General features: G+C 53.3%; 1 protein-coding gene across 1 annotated transcript in view; it reads right to left on the bottom strand.

Annotated features, from left to right (window-relative positions):
* Septin9 (septin 9) overlaps positions 1-17,209 on the bottom strand; it is a 156,979-nt gene extending 139,770 nt beyond the window's left edge. Inside the window, exon 1 of the mRNA XM_050140065.1 lies at positions 17,072-17,209. Coding sequence (XP_049996022.1) covers positions 17,072-17,090 — 19 coding nt within the window. The 5' untranslated portion in view covers positions 17,091-17,209. The remainder of the gene's footprint in view (positions 1-17,071) is intronic.
* Positions 17,210-20,040: the final 2,831 nt, after the last annotated feature.

Below are 20,040 nucleotides of genomic sequence, written 5' to 3'. Positions count from 1 at the left end.
TTCCATGTCTGGGTCCAGGTCAAATATCCTCACAGTGCGGATTGCTGATGGAGAGGGGCTAGCGCTCAACCTGGACCAACCACTTAAGGCCCATAACTGGCTGGGTGGTGGTGGCACAGCCCTTCAATCTCAACTCTTGGAAAGCAGAGGCAGATCTCTGAGTTCAAGGTCAGCCTGGTCTACAGAGTGAGTCCCAGGATGACCAGGGCAATCAGGACTATAGAGAAACATTGTCTCTAAAAAAAAAACAAACTCACACCTGCTCAATCAATAGAGTTTCCCCAGACACCATGAAGCTCCATTCATCCTCCAAGTCATCCTCCCTCCAGACTGCATTGAGGGAAGGTGGGATGCTCTCTCTCTGCCCCAAGAAGGAACACAGGCGAGTCTGGATCCGCTAAGTCTCCGCCACACTCTGCCTCCAGCCACAGGTGCCCCTTGGCTGGCACTCCCTTGTTGCAGAGTCTTGTGGTGGGCAAGCCTTAGCTTGAGGACTTGGTGAGGTGCTAAGCTGAGCACACGCAAGGGCTGCCAAGAGGAGCAAACTCAAGAACCCATGTTGCCACCTTACCATAGCCAGGTCACGGTGTTCAGGGAGTGACCCTCTTAAATGCCACATAACTATCCTTCAGATAGTCACGAGGGACACGCCAACCTAGGCCAGAAAGGCTATCCCGCCCATCCAGAACAGCAAGATGGCCACCTGGGCTAGACCTAGGCACTTCCCTGTGCCCTCAGCCATCTGATACACATCCTGGCTGTTAGTCAAAGAGGACAGCTTCTCTTTAGACTCCTACATTCTTACACCACTCATCCGTCCACCCATCTATCCATCTATTCATCCGTTCAACTACTCACCTAGTCTGTAATTCCTGGCCAGTGCCCCAGGAAAAGGATGTGTGGTTAGGAAGATGGATGGGGGGAATAGATGGATAAGCAGATGGACTTGTAGGTGAATGGGTGGATGGTTAAATAAGTGAGCAGATAGATGGGACGGATGGATGGGTAGGCGGATGAATGAACAGGTAGATGGGGTTTGTAAGGAAACTTAGAAGCGGTCCCTGGAACTGGCACACCTTCCGGACTAGGACTGTGATTTAAGTGAGGTGCCCAGGGGACACAGAGGAGAAGTGGAGAGAGAATCTTCTCCTGAGTGTGCTAAAGTGTGGGTACCTCACCACCATCAACAGCCCATCCACACCGGGTGAGTGACACCGCATCTGTGGATGAATGCCATCAGCACCACCTTTCCCCACCCCCATGGAGTCAGTGAAGAAACTCCTAGGAGGCACCACCCAGGTCCAGGACCACCTAGCACTGGTGAACAGCCACTGAGTCTCCAGGATAGAAACTGGGGTAAGGAATAGTCAGCCAAAAAGGGCGGCATTGGACATTCCTGTGGCCTGAGTCACTTCAGGATGAGACGGTTCTGCAGGGGATGCTGGGGACAGAGGGTGCCCTGTCCTTCCTCTGGGCCAGCTCAACACCCACACCGACTACCTGCCCTCTGGCTTCAGAAAGAAATACAAGAGGATCTGAGTGAGTTTAAGCAACCCGGGGCATGTGATCCCTTCTCCCCAAACCCAACTGGGAAAACAGCATGTTTTGGGGTTTCTGGGGCAAAGTTTTTATTTTCTTTATGCTGTTTGTTTTTCTGACTTCCTAAAATGGGCATCCCTGCTAGGCGACCCTTCCAGAGAAGCCACAAAGGAGGCTGCCGACCAGGAGAGGCTGGGGGGTCTTCTGCATCCCAGGCCTCGGCATGGTCCTGGAAGGAACCCCAGACCGGGAATGGCTCTGGCTTGGACCTCCTCCCACAGGCCTGTGTCAAAGGCAGCCAAGGACTACGATCCAGCAGAGAACTGAGTTATTTTTATGTGACTTTAAAATGAAGAAGATTCAGAAGGAGCAGCGACACACGAAACCTGCCATCTGGAGTCAGCCCAGAGCAAGTGACCGGAGTTCTCCGAGAATGAGGCCTGGCTGCAGATCAGACCTCCCAGTGACTTCATCCACTAACAGCTTCCAGGTCAAAGGTGGCACCACTAGACTCTTCCTCTGGCCCATTAAGGTTTACAGACAAGAAGAACTGGAGAAAGAGCTCAATCTATAAACTGCTTCGCAGGAGCATAAGGACCTGAGTTTGATCCCAAGACCCACGTGAAAAAGCCCGTGTTAGGGAACATAACCAGCAGACAGAAACTGACTCCGGGACTCCCCGACCAGGCAGCCTCAGCAAATCAGTGAGATACTTTGTCTCTGCAGGTAGCCCTTCCCCTCGGGACCTGGAATGGGGGCTCCAGCTCACGCCTAGGTCAGCGGCTTGTTTGCTAGCAGGTATGAGAAGCCCAACCAGCATCAAGGGCTGCAGGTGGGCCTGGAGTACAGATTCTAGGGATGTCACCAGCAACTACTCAGGGCTTGTCTTCAGCAGAGATGGAGCTGAGGAACTACTCTGTCCGTCCATGCCCCCCCCCCCACATGTGCCCTTGGCCTCTGAATCTGGGACTAAGTGGCGCACTATGAAGCTTTGGGGCTGAGAGGCCCTGAAGAGCCCCTCTGCCAGCCCAGGGCTTCTGCCCACCCTCTGGCTGTGAATCTGTGAGAATTCCTTCCCTGAGGTATTAGCTATTTTTCTGTTCTCATGATAGGTCGCCGGAAGGAACTTAAGGAAGAGGGCACTTGTGTTGGCTTCCCGTTTCAGAGGAATGAGAGTCCAGAATGACGGGGAGGCGTGACGGCAAGCGGCAGGCATGGAGGCCACGGTGGAAGCCGAGAAGCCATATTCCAACCATAAGGAAGAGGCAGAGCAGTGTGTGAAGTACCATGATGTCTTCTGCTCTCTGAATCTGCCTCCCGCCCCCACGACACACTTCCTTCAGCAAGGCTGCCCCTCCCCATGACCTCGCCAAACAGCGCCGCTGGCTGGTGTTCAAATGCTGGAGATCAAGGGGGACATTTATCATTCAAACCACCATACCTGGGGAGACATAAGACAATCTCCTCCTCCTAAGCCCAATGACAAGCCTAAATCCCCCCCCCCCCCCCCCCCCGCCAGGATAAACCAGTGGGTTTATTGGTCAAAGCAACCACACTGGAAAGTCTCTGCCCAGCACACAGGATGGCTCTGAGCCTTGTCGGCCTCCCTCAGCCTGTATACCCTGGCGCTGCCCCAGCAAAAGGCCACGTGATTTAGCACAGACTTTCATAAAAGTGGCTGGGAGGGGCAGCTGGAATTTCTGGTGAAGGTCTGGTGACCTTCCCTAGTCTGTCCGGTGAGGAAAGGTCAGTCAACAGTCAACAGGCCCTCCTGGAAGCAGACACAGCCGGTCTGGTGATGGCGGTGGTTGTTTTGCCTGGAGGACCTTGTTCTGTAGCAAGATGACTCAAACTACAGCTTCTTCCTCCACAAAAGTAAGGGCTGGGGACGGCGAGGGCACACATCAAACACTGTCTCACCAGAGGCCTCAGTCTTTAGTCCAGGAGATCCCGGCCCTGTATCTATTTCCTCTGTAGAGGGGAGGGCCTGCTTCTTGTCTGGCAGGCCATGAGAAGCAAACCGCTCATCCACTACAAAATGCCGGCCAAAAAGAAGTGCCCTTGGTCTGTGGGGGTTAGCGCTTACCATGAGGGCCCAGCTGCAAGCCCAGACCCCACCACCAGAGGCAGTGTTGTGTCTTTAGACTGTGTAGCTTGGGCTGGAGAGATGGCTCAGCGGTTAAAAGCCCTGGCTGCTCTTCCAGAGATCCTGAGTTCAATTCCCAGCACCCAGAGGGTGGCTTATGACCATCTACAATGGGATCTGATGCCCTCTTCTGGCAAGCAGGTGTACATGCAGAGAGCACTCATACATAAAATTAAATAAAGTTAAATAAAGTTTTTTTTAAATATTTATTTATTTATTTATTATGTATACAATATCCTGTCTGTATGCCTGAAGGCCAGAAGAGGGCGCCAGACCTCTTTACAGATGGTTGTGAGCCACCATGTGGTTGCTGGGAATTGAACTCAGGACCTTTGGAAGAGCAGGCAACGCTCTTAACCACTGAGCCATCTCTCCAGCCCCCCTTAAATAAAGTTTTTAAAAATCAAAGAGAATCTGTGGCTCTTACTGTGTGGATTTGTGGTGTGTGTGTGTGTGTGTGTGTGTGTGTGTGTGTGTGTGTGTGTTGGCGTTTGGAGGCATGGTTTCCATATCAACAGGATGCTCTGGGGTGGGGCAGTGACATCTTTCTCCCTGTCATCGAGGCCCACTTCAAAGAACCCGCAGTTGACTGTGGAGCAAGCTCCCCTGGAGTCGGCGAGTTCCTCTCATCCATGGAGAATGATACACGTTCTAGTCCACTGGGCAGCCACTGTCTCATGACAGTGACCTTCCAGTTCTAGGCTCCAGCAAGCATATGCGAGAACTCAGTCACCGGGGAGGCTCGCTGCTACTATCAAGTTGTAGTAAATGCAACAGTTTATTAACGCAAAATGCAAATTTGTAACATGCACATCACCCAAATACGAGACAGACTAAGGATGACTTCACTGTTCCTTGATGTTAAGCTGGGCAAGGTGACTCATGTCTGTGGTCCCCCCACACTCTGGAGGCTGAGGCTAGAGGATCCCTATGAACCCAGGGCCAGCCTGGACTACACAGGAAAAAGGCCTGGCGTGATGGCATTTCACAACATGACCATATCCTATTCAGACCCCATCTCAGGTGCTCAAGTGTGTCAGAATGCCCAGACTGGGGGTTGAGGGTAACAGAACTCCAATTCCCCCACAAACAAGCGTGTAAGACCAGCACGCAGCTGGAACGGGTTTCCTGTGGAGTCTCTTCATCACCTTGTTGTCCTGTGGTCCTTTTGACACACATGATGTGGACTCTGGTGTCTTCTCCCCCTCTCATGAGTTTCATCACCTCCCCTTGGGGGCTGCATATTTAGATAGTCCCACTGAGGGTTAAGACTTCACTGTGGAACCTGGGGGAGAGCCGGGTGTGGCAGTTTGGATGAAGATGGCCCCCACACGCTCATATGTTTGAATGCCTGGTCCCCAGTTGGTGAACTGTTTGGGAAAGATTAGGAGGTGTGGCCTTGTCAGAAGAGCTGCGTCACTGAGGGTGAGCATTGAGGTTTCAAAAGCCCAGGCCAGACCCAGTGTCTCTCCGCCTGCTGCCTGTGGATCAGGATGTAAAGTTCTCAGCCCCTTCCTCAGCACCATGTCTGCCTGTGTGTGGCCACGTTCCCCACCATGATGACAACGGACTCATCCTCCGAAACTGTAACCAAGACCCCAGTTAGATGCTTTTCTTTATGAGCGTTGCCATGGCCACGGTGTCTCAGTAGCAGAGCAGTGACTGAGACTTACGAGGATAACTGAGTCCACACGGAGAGGACACTAACCTTGCAGCCTGACTTTCCCACTTAGAGCAAAGGGGGAGCGAGAACGCAGTGGTAGAGCGAGGACACGGTGGTAGAGCAAGGGGGTGAAGTGGCTGACACCAGAAACAGGGCCATCCTGCTTCTCAAACACCACGAAGCAATGTTGGGGGACAGGTGTACAGGAACAAGAGGACACAGCTTTTCTCCATACACTCTGTCCTGGTCTCCTAGAATCACCCTTCTTAGACCCTCCAGGCACTCTTTGGTGTGCCCAAGCTGATGTCTTACAGACTACAGGGACAGGGACCTCAGATCTACTGGGTTTAAGCTGGGTTCAACCAGAGAGAGCCTAGGAGGTGTTGAGTACAAGAGACAGCCAAGAAGCTTCTCCCCTTCTCTGCCTTGAAAGGTGTTCCCAGCAACAGGTTCTGCCCCCTTGGTGGCTTTGGCTCCTACTGCAGAAGTTCCTTCTGCTCATGTCCTCCACAGCTGAGGGTGGGCCCTGGAATCTAGTGTCAGAACTCTCCCGCGGAGCTCTGAATGGAGGCGGTGGTCTGGGGACTCCTGCAGGAGCCGCTCAGCTCAGTGGAATAGAAAGCTATTCCACTTGGCACTGATGCTTATGGCATACCCAGTTGTTTCCATGTGCAGCTCGGTTACGGCTCAGCATCCCGAGGCAGAAATGGAGCCCAGGAATTCTCTCTCCACTTCCGGATCCAGTTCCACCTCCAGTACATAATCCAAAATCATAGACACCCGGTATTCTGCAGCTCTCGTCGCCAGAACCCCACGGGCAGTAGGGAGGGGCAGGATTTGAAATGCTGAGAGCCAGGAGCAAGCAGTCTTGGAGAAGCCATCCCAACCGCCAGGGGAGGAACTACACACAGAGGGTTCTGTTCTCCTGCAGCCTGAGTCAGAGATGGAGCTCTGATCACAAGAGCAGGGGGGACGGATCTGATGATGACACACGTTTGTTCTCTCGTGCTTCTGGCTCTTGACTGGACTCACACTGCCAGGGCAGCACAGAAAAACTGCACCCACTACTGACTCTCCACAAATCTGCACCCCCAGGCCTAGAGAGATGGCTCAGCTGGTGTAGGGCTCTCGCTGTACAAACACAAGGACCCGAGTTCAGATCCCCTGTGCCCACATCCCGGCATCCATACTCAGCTGGTGTGCAGTTGTAATCCCAGCACTGAGGAGGTGGAGACAGGAGGATCCTGGGAGGCACTGGCCAGCCAGTCTAGATTAATGGGTGAATTCCAGGCCAATGAGAGACTCTGCCTCAAAAGCAAGGTAGAGAGCAACTGAGGAACCATTCTCAAGGTCGGTTTGTGGCCTCTAGTCACAAGGCCATCCACTCCCACAGGCAGGAACACGCACATACATGCACCCCCCTCATCCCCTTCTCTCCTTCTGTAGGAATCTCAGCCAACGAAATAAATAAAAACTTCCACCTGACATGGTGGCGCAAACCTTAAACACTGGCCCTTAGGACACAATCTTAAATTCCAGTCCAGCCTGGACTATAAAGTAAGAGTCTGTCTCAAACCCCAACTGAAAAGATAAAGGGGGGGCTGTAAGAGGAGGGGAAGGAGAAGGTAGGAAGGGGTAGAGGAGGAAGAAAAGGAAAAAGATGTGGCCACTCAGAAAGACTTAACTTTCTCTTCTCTCCACAGAAAAGGAAACACAGGTCTTGGTGAAGAAGCAGAGCCAAAAGAAAGTCACAAAAATGTTACTTTGGAGAGGTGACAGGCTAAATGATACTCTTCTAGATTCCGTGATACTTCCGATACTTAATAGCTGTTTCAAAGGCACAATCTAAACTGCCGGTGATCCCTGCTCTCAGCAGGCAGAGGCAAGAGGTCGGCTCAGAATTCCAAACCAACCAGTAATACAGAGTGTGTCCGGGGCTCAAGGTGAAACAAGTGAGCAGAATCGCAAACTGGAAACCGCCCCAGCATTTCTGTTGCTACCGTGTGCTGGCGAGGGAACTGAGGGCGGGGGCTCAGGCACTGACCTTCATGAACCCCAGTCCTCATAAGTCCTACTTTATGTTCTCTTAAAGAACTGTTTAAGAGAGCTGGAGAGTCAGCTCAGTGGTTAAGAAGAGCACTGGCTGTTCTTACAGAGGACCGGGGTTCAGTTCCCTACACAGACATAGCGGCTCACAACCACCTACAACTATAGTTCCAGGGAATCCAGGGCTCCTCTGACCACTGAGAGCACCAGGCACCCATGCAATGCATACAAAGCCCTCATGAACATAAAACAAAACAGATACATCTAAAAGAAAAAAAAATTAGTGTTTAAGCACACAATTTGAATTTTATATCCTATTTGGCTTTTTAGTTCTTCCCATTATCTATATTGAAAAGCATTCCAGGGGCTGCAGGGGAGACGGCCCAGTTAGTTGGTCAACTGCTTGACACACAAGTATGAGCACTTGGGTTTGGACGGCAGCGTACGTTGAAATCCTAGTACCAGGGAGGCAGAAACAGGAGGGTCCCTGGGGCTCACTGGTCAGCCTAATGAGCGAGCCTTAGGCCAGGGAGAGAGCTTGTCTCAGAGATGTCTCAGTGCTTACGAGGGCTTGCTGCTCTCACCGAGGACCCAAGTACAGGTCCCAGCACCCACACTGGATGATGGCCCACAACTCTAACTGGGGGGGAGGGGGATCTGGTTCACCCAGCCTCTGTTGGTATCAACACTTATGTGTACTAACACACAGAGAGACAGATATAAACACACATAATAAAAAATAATAAAGTCAGGCGGTGGTGGCACATGGCTTTAAACCCAACACTCAGGCCAGCGGTGGTGGCACACGCCTTTAATCCCAGCAGTTGGGAGGCAGAGGCAGGCGGATCTCTGTGAGTTCGAGACCAGCCTGGTCTACAAGAGCTAGTTCCAGGACAGGCTCCAAAAAAACCACAGAGAAACCCTGTCTCAAAAAAAAAAAAAAAACCAACACTCAGGAGGGCAGAGGGCAGAGGCAGGCAAATCTCTGAGTTCAAGGCCAGATTGCTATAGAGTTCCAGGACAGCCAGGGATACACAGAGAAACCCTATCTCAAAAAAAAGAAAAGAAAAGAAAGAAAGTGAGGGTATTACATTGGCTTACATGCTGCAGTACAGCTTGTCCAGCAATGGCTGTCTACCAAGGGAAGGCCCAAGATTCCAGTAGTTGTTCAGTCCATAAGGCTGACGTCTCCGCTGGTCTTCAGCATACACCAGAATCCCAGAGAAGCAGACTCTATGGCCAGTGAAGGAATGGACTCGCCAGCAAGAGAGAAGGGAAGCAGGCAAAGGGCTCCCTCCTGGGTATCCTTTATGCAGGCTGCCAGCAGATGCAGCCCAGACTAAAGGAGGATCTTCCCACCTCAAACGGGCTGGATGAAAAGTGGATATTTCCACCTCAAATGGTTTAGTTAAGAAAAAAATTCCTCACAGGAGTGCCCAGATGCTTGAATTTTAGTTAATCTCAGATGTAGGCAAGCTGACAAGTAAGAAAAGCCAACATCACACCACCTGAGAAATAACACCCGAGGTTGACCTTTGCCCTTGAGGACGTCCGTGCACAGTTTTTATTCTCTCTCTCTCTCTCTCTCTCTCTCTCTCTCTCTCTCTCTCTCTCTCTCATGCCTGTGCACACGCGCACACACACACATGCACATACACACACACACACACAGAATTAAACCTGTCATTGCAAAACCCCTCCTGAAGATCAGTGCACACACCCAAGAGGCACAGGCAACTGACAAGGGACCACCGGGAAGGACAAAGGACAGAAGAAAACTCTGGCTAACGAGATTTACCAGCGATCAGACACCGCCAGTCACACCACAGGAGAGCCATGTATGGCTGCACAAGTGTGTGGGGACACACTGGCTTGGTGCCCCCAAGTCACCAAAGACAGTATGAGTCGTAATAGTTGATTGGACTTGGACTCACCCAGGAGACACACCTCTCTGCCCTGCCCGTGTCTACGTCAGCGTTGTTTAACTGAGGAACGAAGATACACCCTGAATATGGGCCGCACAGTCCCAAGGGCCAGAGTTCTACTGCATAAAAAGGAGCAAGCGAGCTGAGGGCCAGCATTCATCTCTCGCTGCCTCCTGGCTGTGGATGGAGTGTGACCAGCTGCCCCATCCCGCTACGATGGGCTGGACCCTCAGGCTATGAGCCAAAATCAGCCCTGCCCTTCCTACATGGCTTTTGCTGGGCATGTCGTCACAGCAACAGGAAGGCAGCTAACACGCGGTGTCACTTCACCTCGGGGTCACTGGATTACACGCATGGGTCCCCGCAGAGAGGAGGAGATAGAGGACCGCATGTAGAGAGGCCCTGTAAGGACCGATCAGGAAAACGGCAGGGAGACCAAGGCCAGAGGAACCAAATGTTAATGGCAGGAAAGGCCAGAAAGCCATTACCAACTGGCCTGAGGAAATGAAGTTTCCAGAAGAAATCACTGCAAAGTAACCAGCCAGCAGATGACTCTTGCCAAGTGGCACAGCCGCCAATCCATCCCCATGCCAGGGCTCAGGCTGGTCAAAGGAATAGATGAGCCACAGGGACGAAGGGGGTGACAGGGATGGAGAGGCCACACTGTACCCAGCCTCGTGTGCCAGTCCTAGCAGGGAATCAAGACAGTAGACGTTGTTCAGCAGCCAGCCAGCCCTGGGGTCACTTGGAGGTGACAGGCACTGTGGGGGAACTCTCTCTGTCCATTATACCTCTTAATAAAATGCCGTACTGGGGTCCCTCGTCTGGCTTTGGAGACAGTCACGGGAATGGCAAATGTTTTATTGTCATTAGTGAATGGGCCCACGACAGAACGGAATATAGTCAGGCTGGAAGAGATAAAGCAAGAGAGTAGGCGGAGTCAGGGAGACACCATGTAGCCTCCGCAGGAGACAGATGCGCTAGAACCTTGCCGGTAAACCACGAGCCTCGTGGTAAAATATAAAATAGTAGAAATGGGTTAATTTAAGATGTAAGAGCTAGCTAGAAATACGCTTAAGCTATTGGCCAAACAGTATTGCAAATAATATAGTTTCTGTGTGATTATTTCCAGTCTGGGCGGCCAAGAACAAACAAGCACCCTCCACCTGTGAGTCACCGTTTATCTACCTGAAGAAATGGACATACATGCAAAAAGTGCCAGGACAGAGAAGGGCACCCCAGAGGCAAATGGGCACAACAATTCACTCGGAGAAAACAAACTCTAGAGTGCGGAGAAGTGGCCCACACCTGTAATCCCAGCACTCAGCAGGTAGAGTCAAGAAGATCCAGAGTTCAAGGCTATATGAAACCTGGCCTATAGGAGGCCCTGTCTCAAACAAACAAAACAAAAAGTTAAACAGAAGGAAGAAGACGAGCAAAAGAAGAAAGAAGGCGTTCAGGGACAGCTGCAGACGACAGAGCCTACCAGGGGACTCACAAGTGAAATCCCTGCATGCAGAAGGCCGAGGCAAGAGGATGAGTTCAGGGAAGCAAACGGCACTGAAGCCAGTCCTGACGACAGCTAGAAGCATGGGATGGGTGCTGTTAAGTCGGGTGCGACTCAGCTCTGCACCTTCCAAGGGCCACACATCACTGTGGAGGGGGACCAGTGTGGCAGACATGGGTGTCTATTCTGAAGAGCCGTTATTGCTGGCCTTGCGCCACGCGGGTGTCTGGATGCCTCTGGAAGGAGCCCAGCGACAGGAATATGCAACCATGAAAGCATGGGCTACACCTTGGATAACTGAATGATACATTTCACACGTGTGGGAACAAGCAGGGAGAGCGCATAACCGTGTTACAACCCTTAGGGTTTTAAGTTTCCCATTCAATTTCCTGTTCGCCTTGTTCACAGAGAAGTCCACTGTGCAAAAATCGCCCACGGGCAACAACAGCGAAATAAAGCAAACACATAAAAATAAACCGACAACACAGTCTGCCTCAGAAAGCATTTCCGGGAAAAGCGAAATCAAATAAAGGTAATGTCGGGGTCCAGCAGTCAAGGCTGACCCAGAGCCACCAGGAAGCTCTGCCATCCAGAGTGACTCACCCAACATAGCTGAGGTTTTGCCACACCTTGGAAAGCTGGGAGGCGGTATGATGCCAGTGCCAGCAAGAAGCCACCATCCCTTCCTCCCAGGCCCGTTGGGCGCCTTGCAGTGGCCATCTGACCCAGAACCCCTCAGTTATAGCTTTGCCTAGCTCCCACTACAAATACGAGCCAAAGATATAAAATTATTGGTGAGTTTTACAAATGGCTCCCCCAGACCTCCCTGCGCCAACCGGCCAAGTCCCCAGCACGCTGGAAGGTGACAAGCAGTGGCTATAACCCACTTCCAAGCATCTTGGGTTACAGTAGCCTTATCCCCCTGCTGGGATCTGATCCTCTCACAAAGAGGATTGAGAAAAGAGGCCCCAGGATACAGGGCCCACTGATCTCAGCACAAGGCCTGGGCAGCCTGCCAGCTCACCCGTGCCCAGCCCTTCCTGGTAACCACGCTCACCTGGAACTCAGTTCAAACCTGGGCACAGTTGCCACTGCCCCGAGTCAGCGGCTGCCCCAACACGCCTGGCCTGGCAAGGACCCAGAGGGTGTTGTCTGCTGCGGTGGCCCACCCTTTGCTGGAGATGTAGGGCTGGGGGCATTAGAGTATGAGCATGGACGGTCTCGGCATCAGTGGAGGCCTAGGGGGAGTGATGGGGAGACCACTGTGGCAGACTGCAGCCGAGTCTGGCACAGGGAAGGCCGGCACACCCCCTGGTCCTCTCCTCAGGATCCTTAAGTCAGGGTCAGGTGGGTTGCTGCGGCAAACCTCAGCTCCAGAGAGTCCTTCTCCTCCCCTCTCCCAGCGTTCCAAATGATACTGAAGGTCAGGGTTTGACTGGTGTCTTGGGACCCTGCCAGGGAAGGTCTGGGTCCAAGGGCCACCCTGTGACCCGAAGCTGGGATTGGCTTTCCTTGCTCCTGTTTCCTGTCCTGAGGTCTCTGAGCTGCCAAGTCAGGCTTCAGCGAACCAGGTCAGATCAGTCCCCGAACAAAGCTTGGTTGTTGCCGATCTGCCAAGAGGCCACAGACGAGCAAGGCTCCTGGGGCCGCCACCCCCTCTGATTGGAGTGACTTGGTGTCATCTTCACCAGGGCTGCAAGGGGACCAGGGCCCAGGGCGGGATTAGAGAGATAAGACCAAGAAACTGGGCTGGGAGCACAGTGCCCCTCAACCCTCGGTCTCTCCAGTGCTGTTGCTGAGAGCCACCAGGGAGCAGGCAGAATGGAGCCTGGGCTGAGCGGCCCCCAGCAGACACTCTGGAATGAATGGCTCAGAACACACAAAAACTGTCAGGAACTTTGGGGAGACAGAGGCCCCTGGCAGCTCAACAGGGCTGTTCTGGCGAGGCTAACTAAAGTTCCTGGAGCCAGAGCGAAGCTATCCCATCAGGGGAGACCAGCCCACCTGCCATGGCTGGCTTTGCTGCTGCCACAGACACTGGACGCCCAGCGAGCCTGGCTGCCACATGACTCCCTGTGTCTGATACTACAGTGTCCAACCAGCTTATACCCAACAAGGCAGACTTCTTTTAATTGGCACTCTGGGATCACATGACCTGCGGCAGTTCCTGTCAGGACACTGACGCCTCTCTAGGAATCCCTCAGAACAGCAGAGCTGTCTTTGCACAAGCCCCAGGGGACTTCACCAGGCACTGGTCCTGATGCTTCCCCCATAAATCCCTCCAGCAGACAAGAGCTGGGCTGTTTCCAAGGTAACAGCCCCAACAAACAAGTCTAAGAAAGGCGAGAGTCCCCTCTCTCCCTACCTAAACATTCACACTCCTTGAGCCTGGGGTGTCTCTCTGGAGCCCCTAACATCCCTAGAGATCTACTCAGCATGTGCCTTGGGGCCTGGCCCTGGGCTGGTCTGAGCTAGATCTTTCTTATCAAAAAACATCTTTAGCAAATTGTAGAGCCCCCACAACACTGCCCATGGACAAACATGCGGAACGGGCTGCCTGCAGGTTCCATGCACGTGATGGACAGGCCAACCTGAGGAGGGCAGCTGAGCATTCAGGTGTGGGATGGGCCTTCCACGGCTCCCAACAGACACCCACCTGAGCCCCTCCGCGTGGACAGCCAGCCCGCCGTCGAGCTAAGCCAGCTGCTCCTAAGTGGCAACCCTTTGTCCTCTCTGCGGCCATCCTGGTTTAGGCAGGTCCCACAGGTTTCAGGTAGAAAGTGGGTTATCAAATACTCCATCCAGCACACTGCACTCTCCTCTCTGCAGAGTGGAAAGTCAGAGAGAGGAGGAAGCAGGGGCGGGCGGAGTAGATGGCCGACCATGCCTAAACTTGCCTTTCCACCTCCCCAATGGTCTGGGAAGAGCTGGCTCCTGACTTGTGCTCAGTCAGCTCTCTTGGGACTAGGGACCTCAGGAGCTAGGCTAGTATGGGACACAGCCCCAGGCCCCTTGGATGCAGCTAAGCAAACAGCATGACCGTGAGGAGACAAGGGGTGGCCAGAGCCGGCACCAAGATGCGGAGGAACAGAAAGTCACCCATTCCCACACTTGCCAACACGTGGGTAGCTTACTCAGAAGGGACCTCAGAAGGTGCATCCTCTGCCCTCCCAAAGCCCCCCAGAGCGCTGGGCAGGGATGAACCCTCATCCCTGTGGACCTCCTAGGACTGAATCCCTGCGCAGTATAGAGCTGGCAAAGCCAGCCACCCGCTTTGAGAGTCTCCTGAAAGCCACAGGAGTCCCAAGACAATGCCAAAGTGCACACAGAGATCCACTTGGCCAGTCTGGTGGCTCGCAGCTAAGTCCCCCAGCCTCTGCCACCGAAGACTTCCAAGCAAGCCAAGGGCACTGAAGGGGAATTCCAGGAGACTCACAGGTTGTGAGAAGCTAAGTTCAGGACCCGAGAGAACAAAAGGTGTGGCCTGCAGCTGGCTCCAGTGCAGAGGGGCCTTCAAACCATGCGAGTCGAGAGGAGCCTTAGGTCCCCCTGCGCAGGGTAACATACGGCCTCCCAGTCCCTCCTAATGGCCTAGGGAAATCATGCTTGGATAGCAGTTGGAGAGTTAGAACAAGTACTTCTGAACCTGCTCCTGTAGAAAACCACGGTCACAACCAAGCTTTGTCCCTGTTTAACAATGAGACACGTGAGATAAAGTATTCTGGTCCCCGCAGCACCGGGGACTTAATCCCAAGAGCCTCACAGTTTCAAGTTCCCACCTTAACCATTGGGCCACACTGCTACAGCTTGCCGCTGAAACAAAAGGGAAGATGGAGTGTTCAGGAAGGCTGAGGCTCTAAAAGGGCCGCCAGAGGGTCCCCTAAATGCCCTGCAAATTCCCCACCTGGGAAGATCCTTTTTATTTTCCACGCATCAGACTCCTTATTCCAAGAGGTCACCCCAAAAGCCCCACCCCTTCCTCCCAGGTGCCCTGGGCTGCTTCAGAGGAGACAGGGTTAGCAGTGAGCTGCTATCTTACCCAGATCTTGCCTCCCCAGTGACAAGGCAAGCTCCTGCAAGCTAAGGGCCTGTCCTGCTACTGCGCCTGACTATGGGCACCCACTACACAAGGCATATTTGGTAGCTGTAGGTAAAGCCATGGGGTCCTTCCAGACAGGCTTCTCATCTCCCCTCTCGAGCGGCCCAGGAATGCTCACGGTTGCTCCCTGACCACAGTGTGGCAGCCAGTCCATGTGTTTCATAAAGAGGTCTAAAAGTGATAATCCCACTCCGTCTATGGGAAAGACACAAACTTTACTGGTTGCCCTTGGATTTTCAGGTGCTGGGGAGATTTTTAACATTCCTTGCTACTTTGCTTGAGTTTCTGGTGGCGATGGCTCTTAAGAGTCAATCTGACTTTGGCAAGAGACCCTACTCAGAACAGGGCTGGCTCCGAGAGAGCTGGAGGACACTGGTGTGGGCTGAACTCCTACCACCCAACTGCAGCAGAGTGACCCAAGCACCCCTTGGCACCCTGCCAGGCAGGGAACAAACTGGATATGGTCCAGACCCTCCCTCTGCCCATCCTCCAGGGGCCCTACCCCTTTAGGTAAACAGAAGGAAACAGAGAGCTTGCTTTTCTAGGGGCTGGAAGCTGGACTTCCACACGCCTATCACAGAAAGTTTCATAGTTTTGCAAAAATGTACCTGGTCAAGGTTGGGTAGGCATGGGAGAGATGCTGGGGCAAGTACTGGCCTTCACACCATCCCCAGAAACTCCAGGCTTTAGACTCCCCATTCAGACTTGGGGGTGGCTTTCTGGGGTTTGTGCAGTAAGCCAGGCACCTGTGAACTGGGAGGACCTGGGTACCTCAGTGTCCAGACCCACCAGTCGGGACGTGTGAGGAGACGCAAACCAAAGCACCGGCATCGGCCATCCCCAGGCCAGCCAGAGAGCCCGGGAAACAGCCCCAATGCCCACAACCATTCCAAGCATCTGGAGCATGCTGGGGAGGGAGAGGGGCCCAGTGCCAAACCAGCGCACACACCACCTGGAAGCCCCCACCTCCCCCACCATCCCATCAACAAGTTCTCCTGAAAGAAGCCAGTGACTGGGGGCCAAGCAGCCAAGTTAACAGCTAAGAACCACAGGGAGCTACTGGTCCAGAAGGCTATTTTTTTTTCAGGGCAAGCTAAACGACCCTCTTTAAGATGAAGTCAAGACATTTTGGTTCTTGAATATGGAAAGCAGGAGGAAACAGAGCATGACCTCAAGGCAGGGGGATGGCCCAAATGACCTCTTCAACTCTAACTTAGGCTCCTGATTCACAGCTCTTATCTTAAATGAACTCACAGGTTCTTGGCAGAACGCTTCCTGTCCAAATAGATTAGGAAAGGAACGTGAAGAGAAGGTCTGTGAGACTAGAGGAGGCGGACAAATGATCCAGCCTGGGTCACAAGGAAGAGTGGAGATCAGGGTTGCCTTAACCAGCTCTCGCAGCCTTGGCTGGGCTGTCTGTGAAATGGAAGCGTGAAGTAAGAGAGTAGCGAGAGCCCTGCAACCCTCCCCCCCCCACACACACACCACTACCTGTTAGAGTGAAGTTAGCCATGCTAGAACACTCAAGACATCCCGAGACCCAAATAACTGGCCCAACCCTCCTGGGTGGCTCCGTTTGGAGACCTTCCTGTGCCCCACTGGGCAAGGAGTTACCGCCAAAAAGAGGTGCTGGGGCCTGGTCCAGACCCCTCCATCCAGCCCCACCCCACCAACACACCCGGAACGCAGCCAGGTGCCTCAAGCGCCACCAATAAGTCAAACATTTCACTGACACGGCAAGGGGGACGCCCCCAGAGCAGCCCCTCGCACTCTAGAGTGAGCCAGCTCTGCGAGGGACAGCGAAAGGGCAAGATCAGAAGAAACTCCGGCGGCGGTGGCGCAGAGGGCAAGAGACTTGCACAGCGGCCTCCTCCAGGCCCTGGCGGCCCCGGGGGTCTGAGCATAGGGGAAAGCCAAGTGCATGGAGAACAGAGCTCACGCGTGGAGCGCCCCACAATCACCATCTGGGGGAGGGGGCAATCCAGCCCGGGACTATAGACTGTCCAGGGAGTACAACGTCCCGCGAGGTTTGAGCCACCGGACCGACTTGGTTCCTGGGTGGCCTCGTCCACTCCGGCCACCAGCGCTCAGGTGACACGCGCAGGTCCCCGACGCCGACCCTCCCCACGCCGGGCGCGGCGCCCACCTGAATAAGACTTCTTCATGGTGCCGCCGTGGCCGCCGCTCCCAGGAAAGTGTGGCGGCGAGGCCGCGGGGCGCGGGCTCCCAGGTGGCTAATTCGCGGCCGCCTGAGGGCGGGAGGAAGGCGGGAGCACGGCCGCCCCGCCCCGTCGAGGTGCGCGCCCGCCCCGCCCCGCGCCCCCACGCAGGTGCGTCCCGCGCCACCCGCCACACCACCCCTCTGAAGCCGAAAGTTAGCCACTGCAACTTTCCCCCGGGTTAGGCGGGAGCAGCCGGAGGAGGAGGAGGCACCTGGGCGGCTCACGGGCCACCACAGGACAGTCACGGGGTGCCTGAGAGGTGGAGTGGGGAACGGGACGCTGGCTTAAATGAGTCGGGCTGATCACCACCCACAGGTATCTCACCGGCCGCGCTGGCTGCCCCATAGGCCTGGACCTCCGTGTCTTCTTCCAGAACCTTGGGTCTGGTCATCATTTCTGCCACATCTGATACTGAAGAAGCACCCACTCTCTGCTTGTGCCTGGCTCCATGTCCAGGGGCCCCGAGTCTCTACAGCAAGGGAATCTGGAACTCCGCAGCTAGCGCTGAGTTCTTTCAAATTCTTAAAAATGCATGCATGTAATCTCAACACGTTGGAGGCTGAGGCAGGAGGATCACTACAAGTTTAATAGCAGCCTGGTTGTACAGTGAGTGCCTGGCCAGCCAGAACTATGAACCAAGATCCTGTCTTTAAAAGAGCAAGCAAACAAACAAACAAAAAGGGGCCAGGCGATGGTGGCTCAAGCCTTTTAAGTCCAGCATTCTGGGAGGCAGAGGCAGGGGGATCTCCGAGTTTGAGGCCAGACTGGTCTACAGAGTGAGTTCCAGGACAGCCAGGGCTACTCAGAGAAGTCCTGTCTTGAAAAACCAAAAGGAAGAAAAAGAAATTGGGGGGGGGGGCACGAGTTAGGAGCACTTGCTACTTAACCATAGGACCCTCGAGTTGCCTTCCCAGCACCCACTCGTTGGGCTCACAATTTCCTCTAACTCCAACTGCATGGGATCCAACACCTTCTTCCGGCAGCACACAGGTGTGAATATACTCATACAGACGCACACATGGCTCACGCAAGATGACTCAAAGATTAAATTCACTTGCTCCTAGGTTCAATCTCAGGGACCCACAAAGTGGACCCCCAAAAGTTGGCATTGCCACAAATTGTCCTCTGACCTCCACATCACCTTTGAACTATGGCATGCACCCCTCCCCCAACGCACTACAGGCTCACACAGGTAAGTAAACAAGATGTGAACTGATCAAATATAAGTAAATAAAACAGAAAGTAAAAGAAAAAGAAAAAGTCTTGCCATAATAAAACGTTCTTTGTTTTGGTTTTGTGTATGTGTCCGCGTGCGCCCGCGCACGCGCGGACGCGGAGGGGAAAGTGATTCTGTCCGGAGGGTGTTGAAAGCGATCTATTGAGGTTATGCCAAAGCAAGGCAAACAGGGCTTCGGAGAAGGTGAATGTGCCAGGTAGCTACGGTGATGGGAGGTGCAGGTTCCGGGCAGTATGCTGGGCGTGGTGAAGCCTGGGGCGCCACTGCCTTACCGACTCAGGCCCTGGGAAGGGAGAGCAGGAGATCCAGGTAGGGGCAGAGCTGCTTTGGCACACAGAGGAGTTACATCACCCCAAAATCCCCTTCCCTTTTTCCTTTGCAGGGAATTGCCGCTTCCCGCCTGACTGTGGTGGGAAAGTTATCAGTGGAAAACCGAGGGTGTGCTCAGCCGAGTTCTGACCACTAATCTTCCTCCATCACCACAGAGAGAGAGAGAGAGAGAGAGAGAGAGAGAGAGAGAGAGAGAGAGAGAGAGAGAGAGAGAGAGAGAGCGCGAGCCCATTCCAGTTACAGCACAGGCAGCTCCGGTGCCTCCTCCCTCTCTCATCTGAGAACCTGAGTCTCCAGAAGCCTAGGACACCTGCATTGGAAAAGATTGAAGGGATAGATGGGAGAGGGATGAGGTTTCTACACGGGGGTCCTGGAACTCACTCTAGAGACCAGGCTGGGCTTGAACTCACAGAGATCCATCTGCTCTGCCTCCTGGGTGCTGGAATTTAGGGCATGTGCCACCACAGCCCGGCTCTCATTTTGGATCTTTTAAATGGTTATTTTTTTTAAATGTGGGACAGATTCACGGCCTCACCAATGGTGACGGCCCACATACCGCTACAATTCACTAAACAGGCTTTTTTAAAGGTCTTTTCAATATTCTGTTCCTCTGCCTGCTGAGTGGTTGGTGACCCCTCACAGGCTTTCCTCACGAGCCAGGTCTTGCTGTGACAAACGAGGATTAAGACATTCCCAACATGGTGCCACACTGAGCTCACAATTCCTAAATGATATTAAGGCTGGGTGTAGGTCCCACACCTTTGATCCCAGAATTCTGAGGCATATTTCTGAGAGTTCAAGGCCAGTGTGGTCTACATAGTGAGTTCCAGGACAGCTGTGGTGACATACTGAGACTCGGTCTCAAAAAAAAGAAAAGGGAAGGAAGGAAAGAAGGAAGGAAGGAAGGAAGGAAGGAAGGAAGGAAGGAAGGAAGGAAGGAAGGAAGACTGGAGAGATGGCTCAGAGGTTATGAACACTGCCTGTTCTTCCAAAGGTCCTGAGTTCAATTCCCAGCAACCACATGGTGGCTCACAACCATCTGATGAGATCTGGTTCAGAATACAGTATATATAATAAATAAATAAATCTTTAAAAAGAAAGACAGAAAATTGTCTCTGTGGCTCTAAATAAAACAGGAAGCACATAGCACTGGCTTTAAGATCAGTAGGAAGAATCTGATGGGCCTGGAGGAAGTTGGAGTTAGCCAGAAAGAAACACTCTTGGGCACTGGAGGTCACTTCCTCATGTGGTAGCAGAAAACTTAGCTGAACCATTGCCTGAGGTGTATGAATAAACCTGTATATTAAAGCACTTCCCATGAGCTTT

Source organism: Alexandromys fortis, unplaced genomic scaffold (genome assembly GCF_014885135.2).
Source record: "Alexandromys fortis isolate MF-2015 unplaced genomic scaffold, M_Fortis_MF-2015_v1.1 scaffold_39, whole genome shotgun sequence".
In the NCBI taxonomy this organism is placed as follows: Eukaryota; Metazoa; Chordata; class Mammalia; order Rodentia; family Cricetidae; genus Alexandromys; species Alexandromys fortis.
The sequence above is the reverse complement of the archived record's forward strand: the minus strand, read 5'-3'. Positions and strand labels throughout refer to the sequence as shown.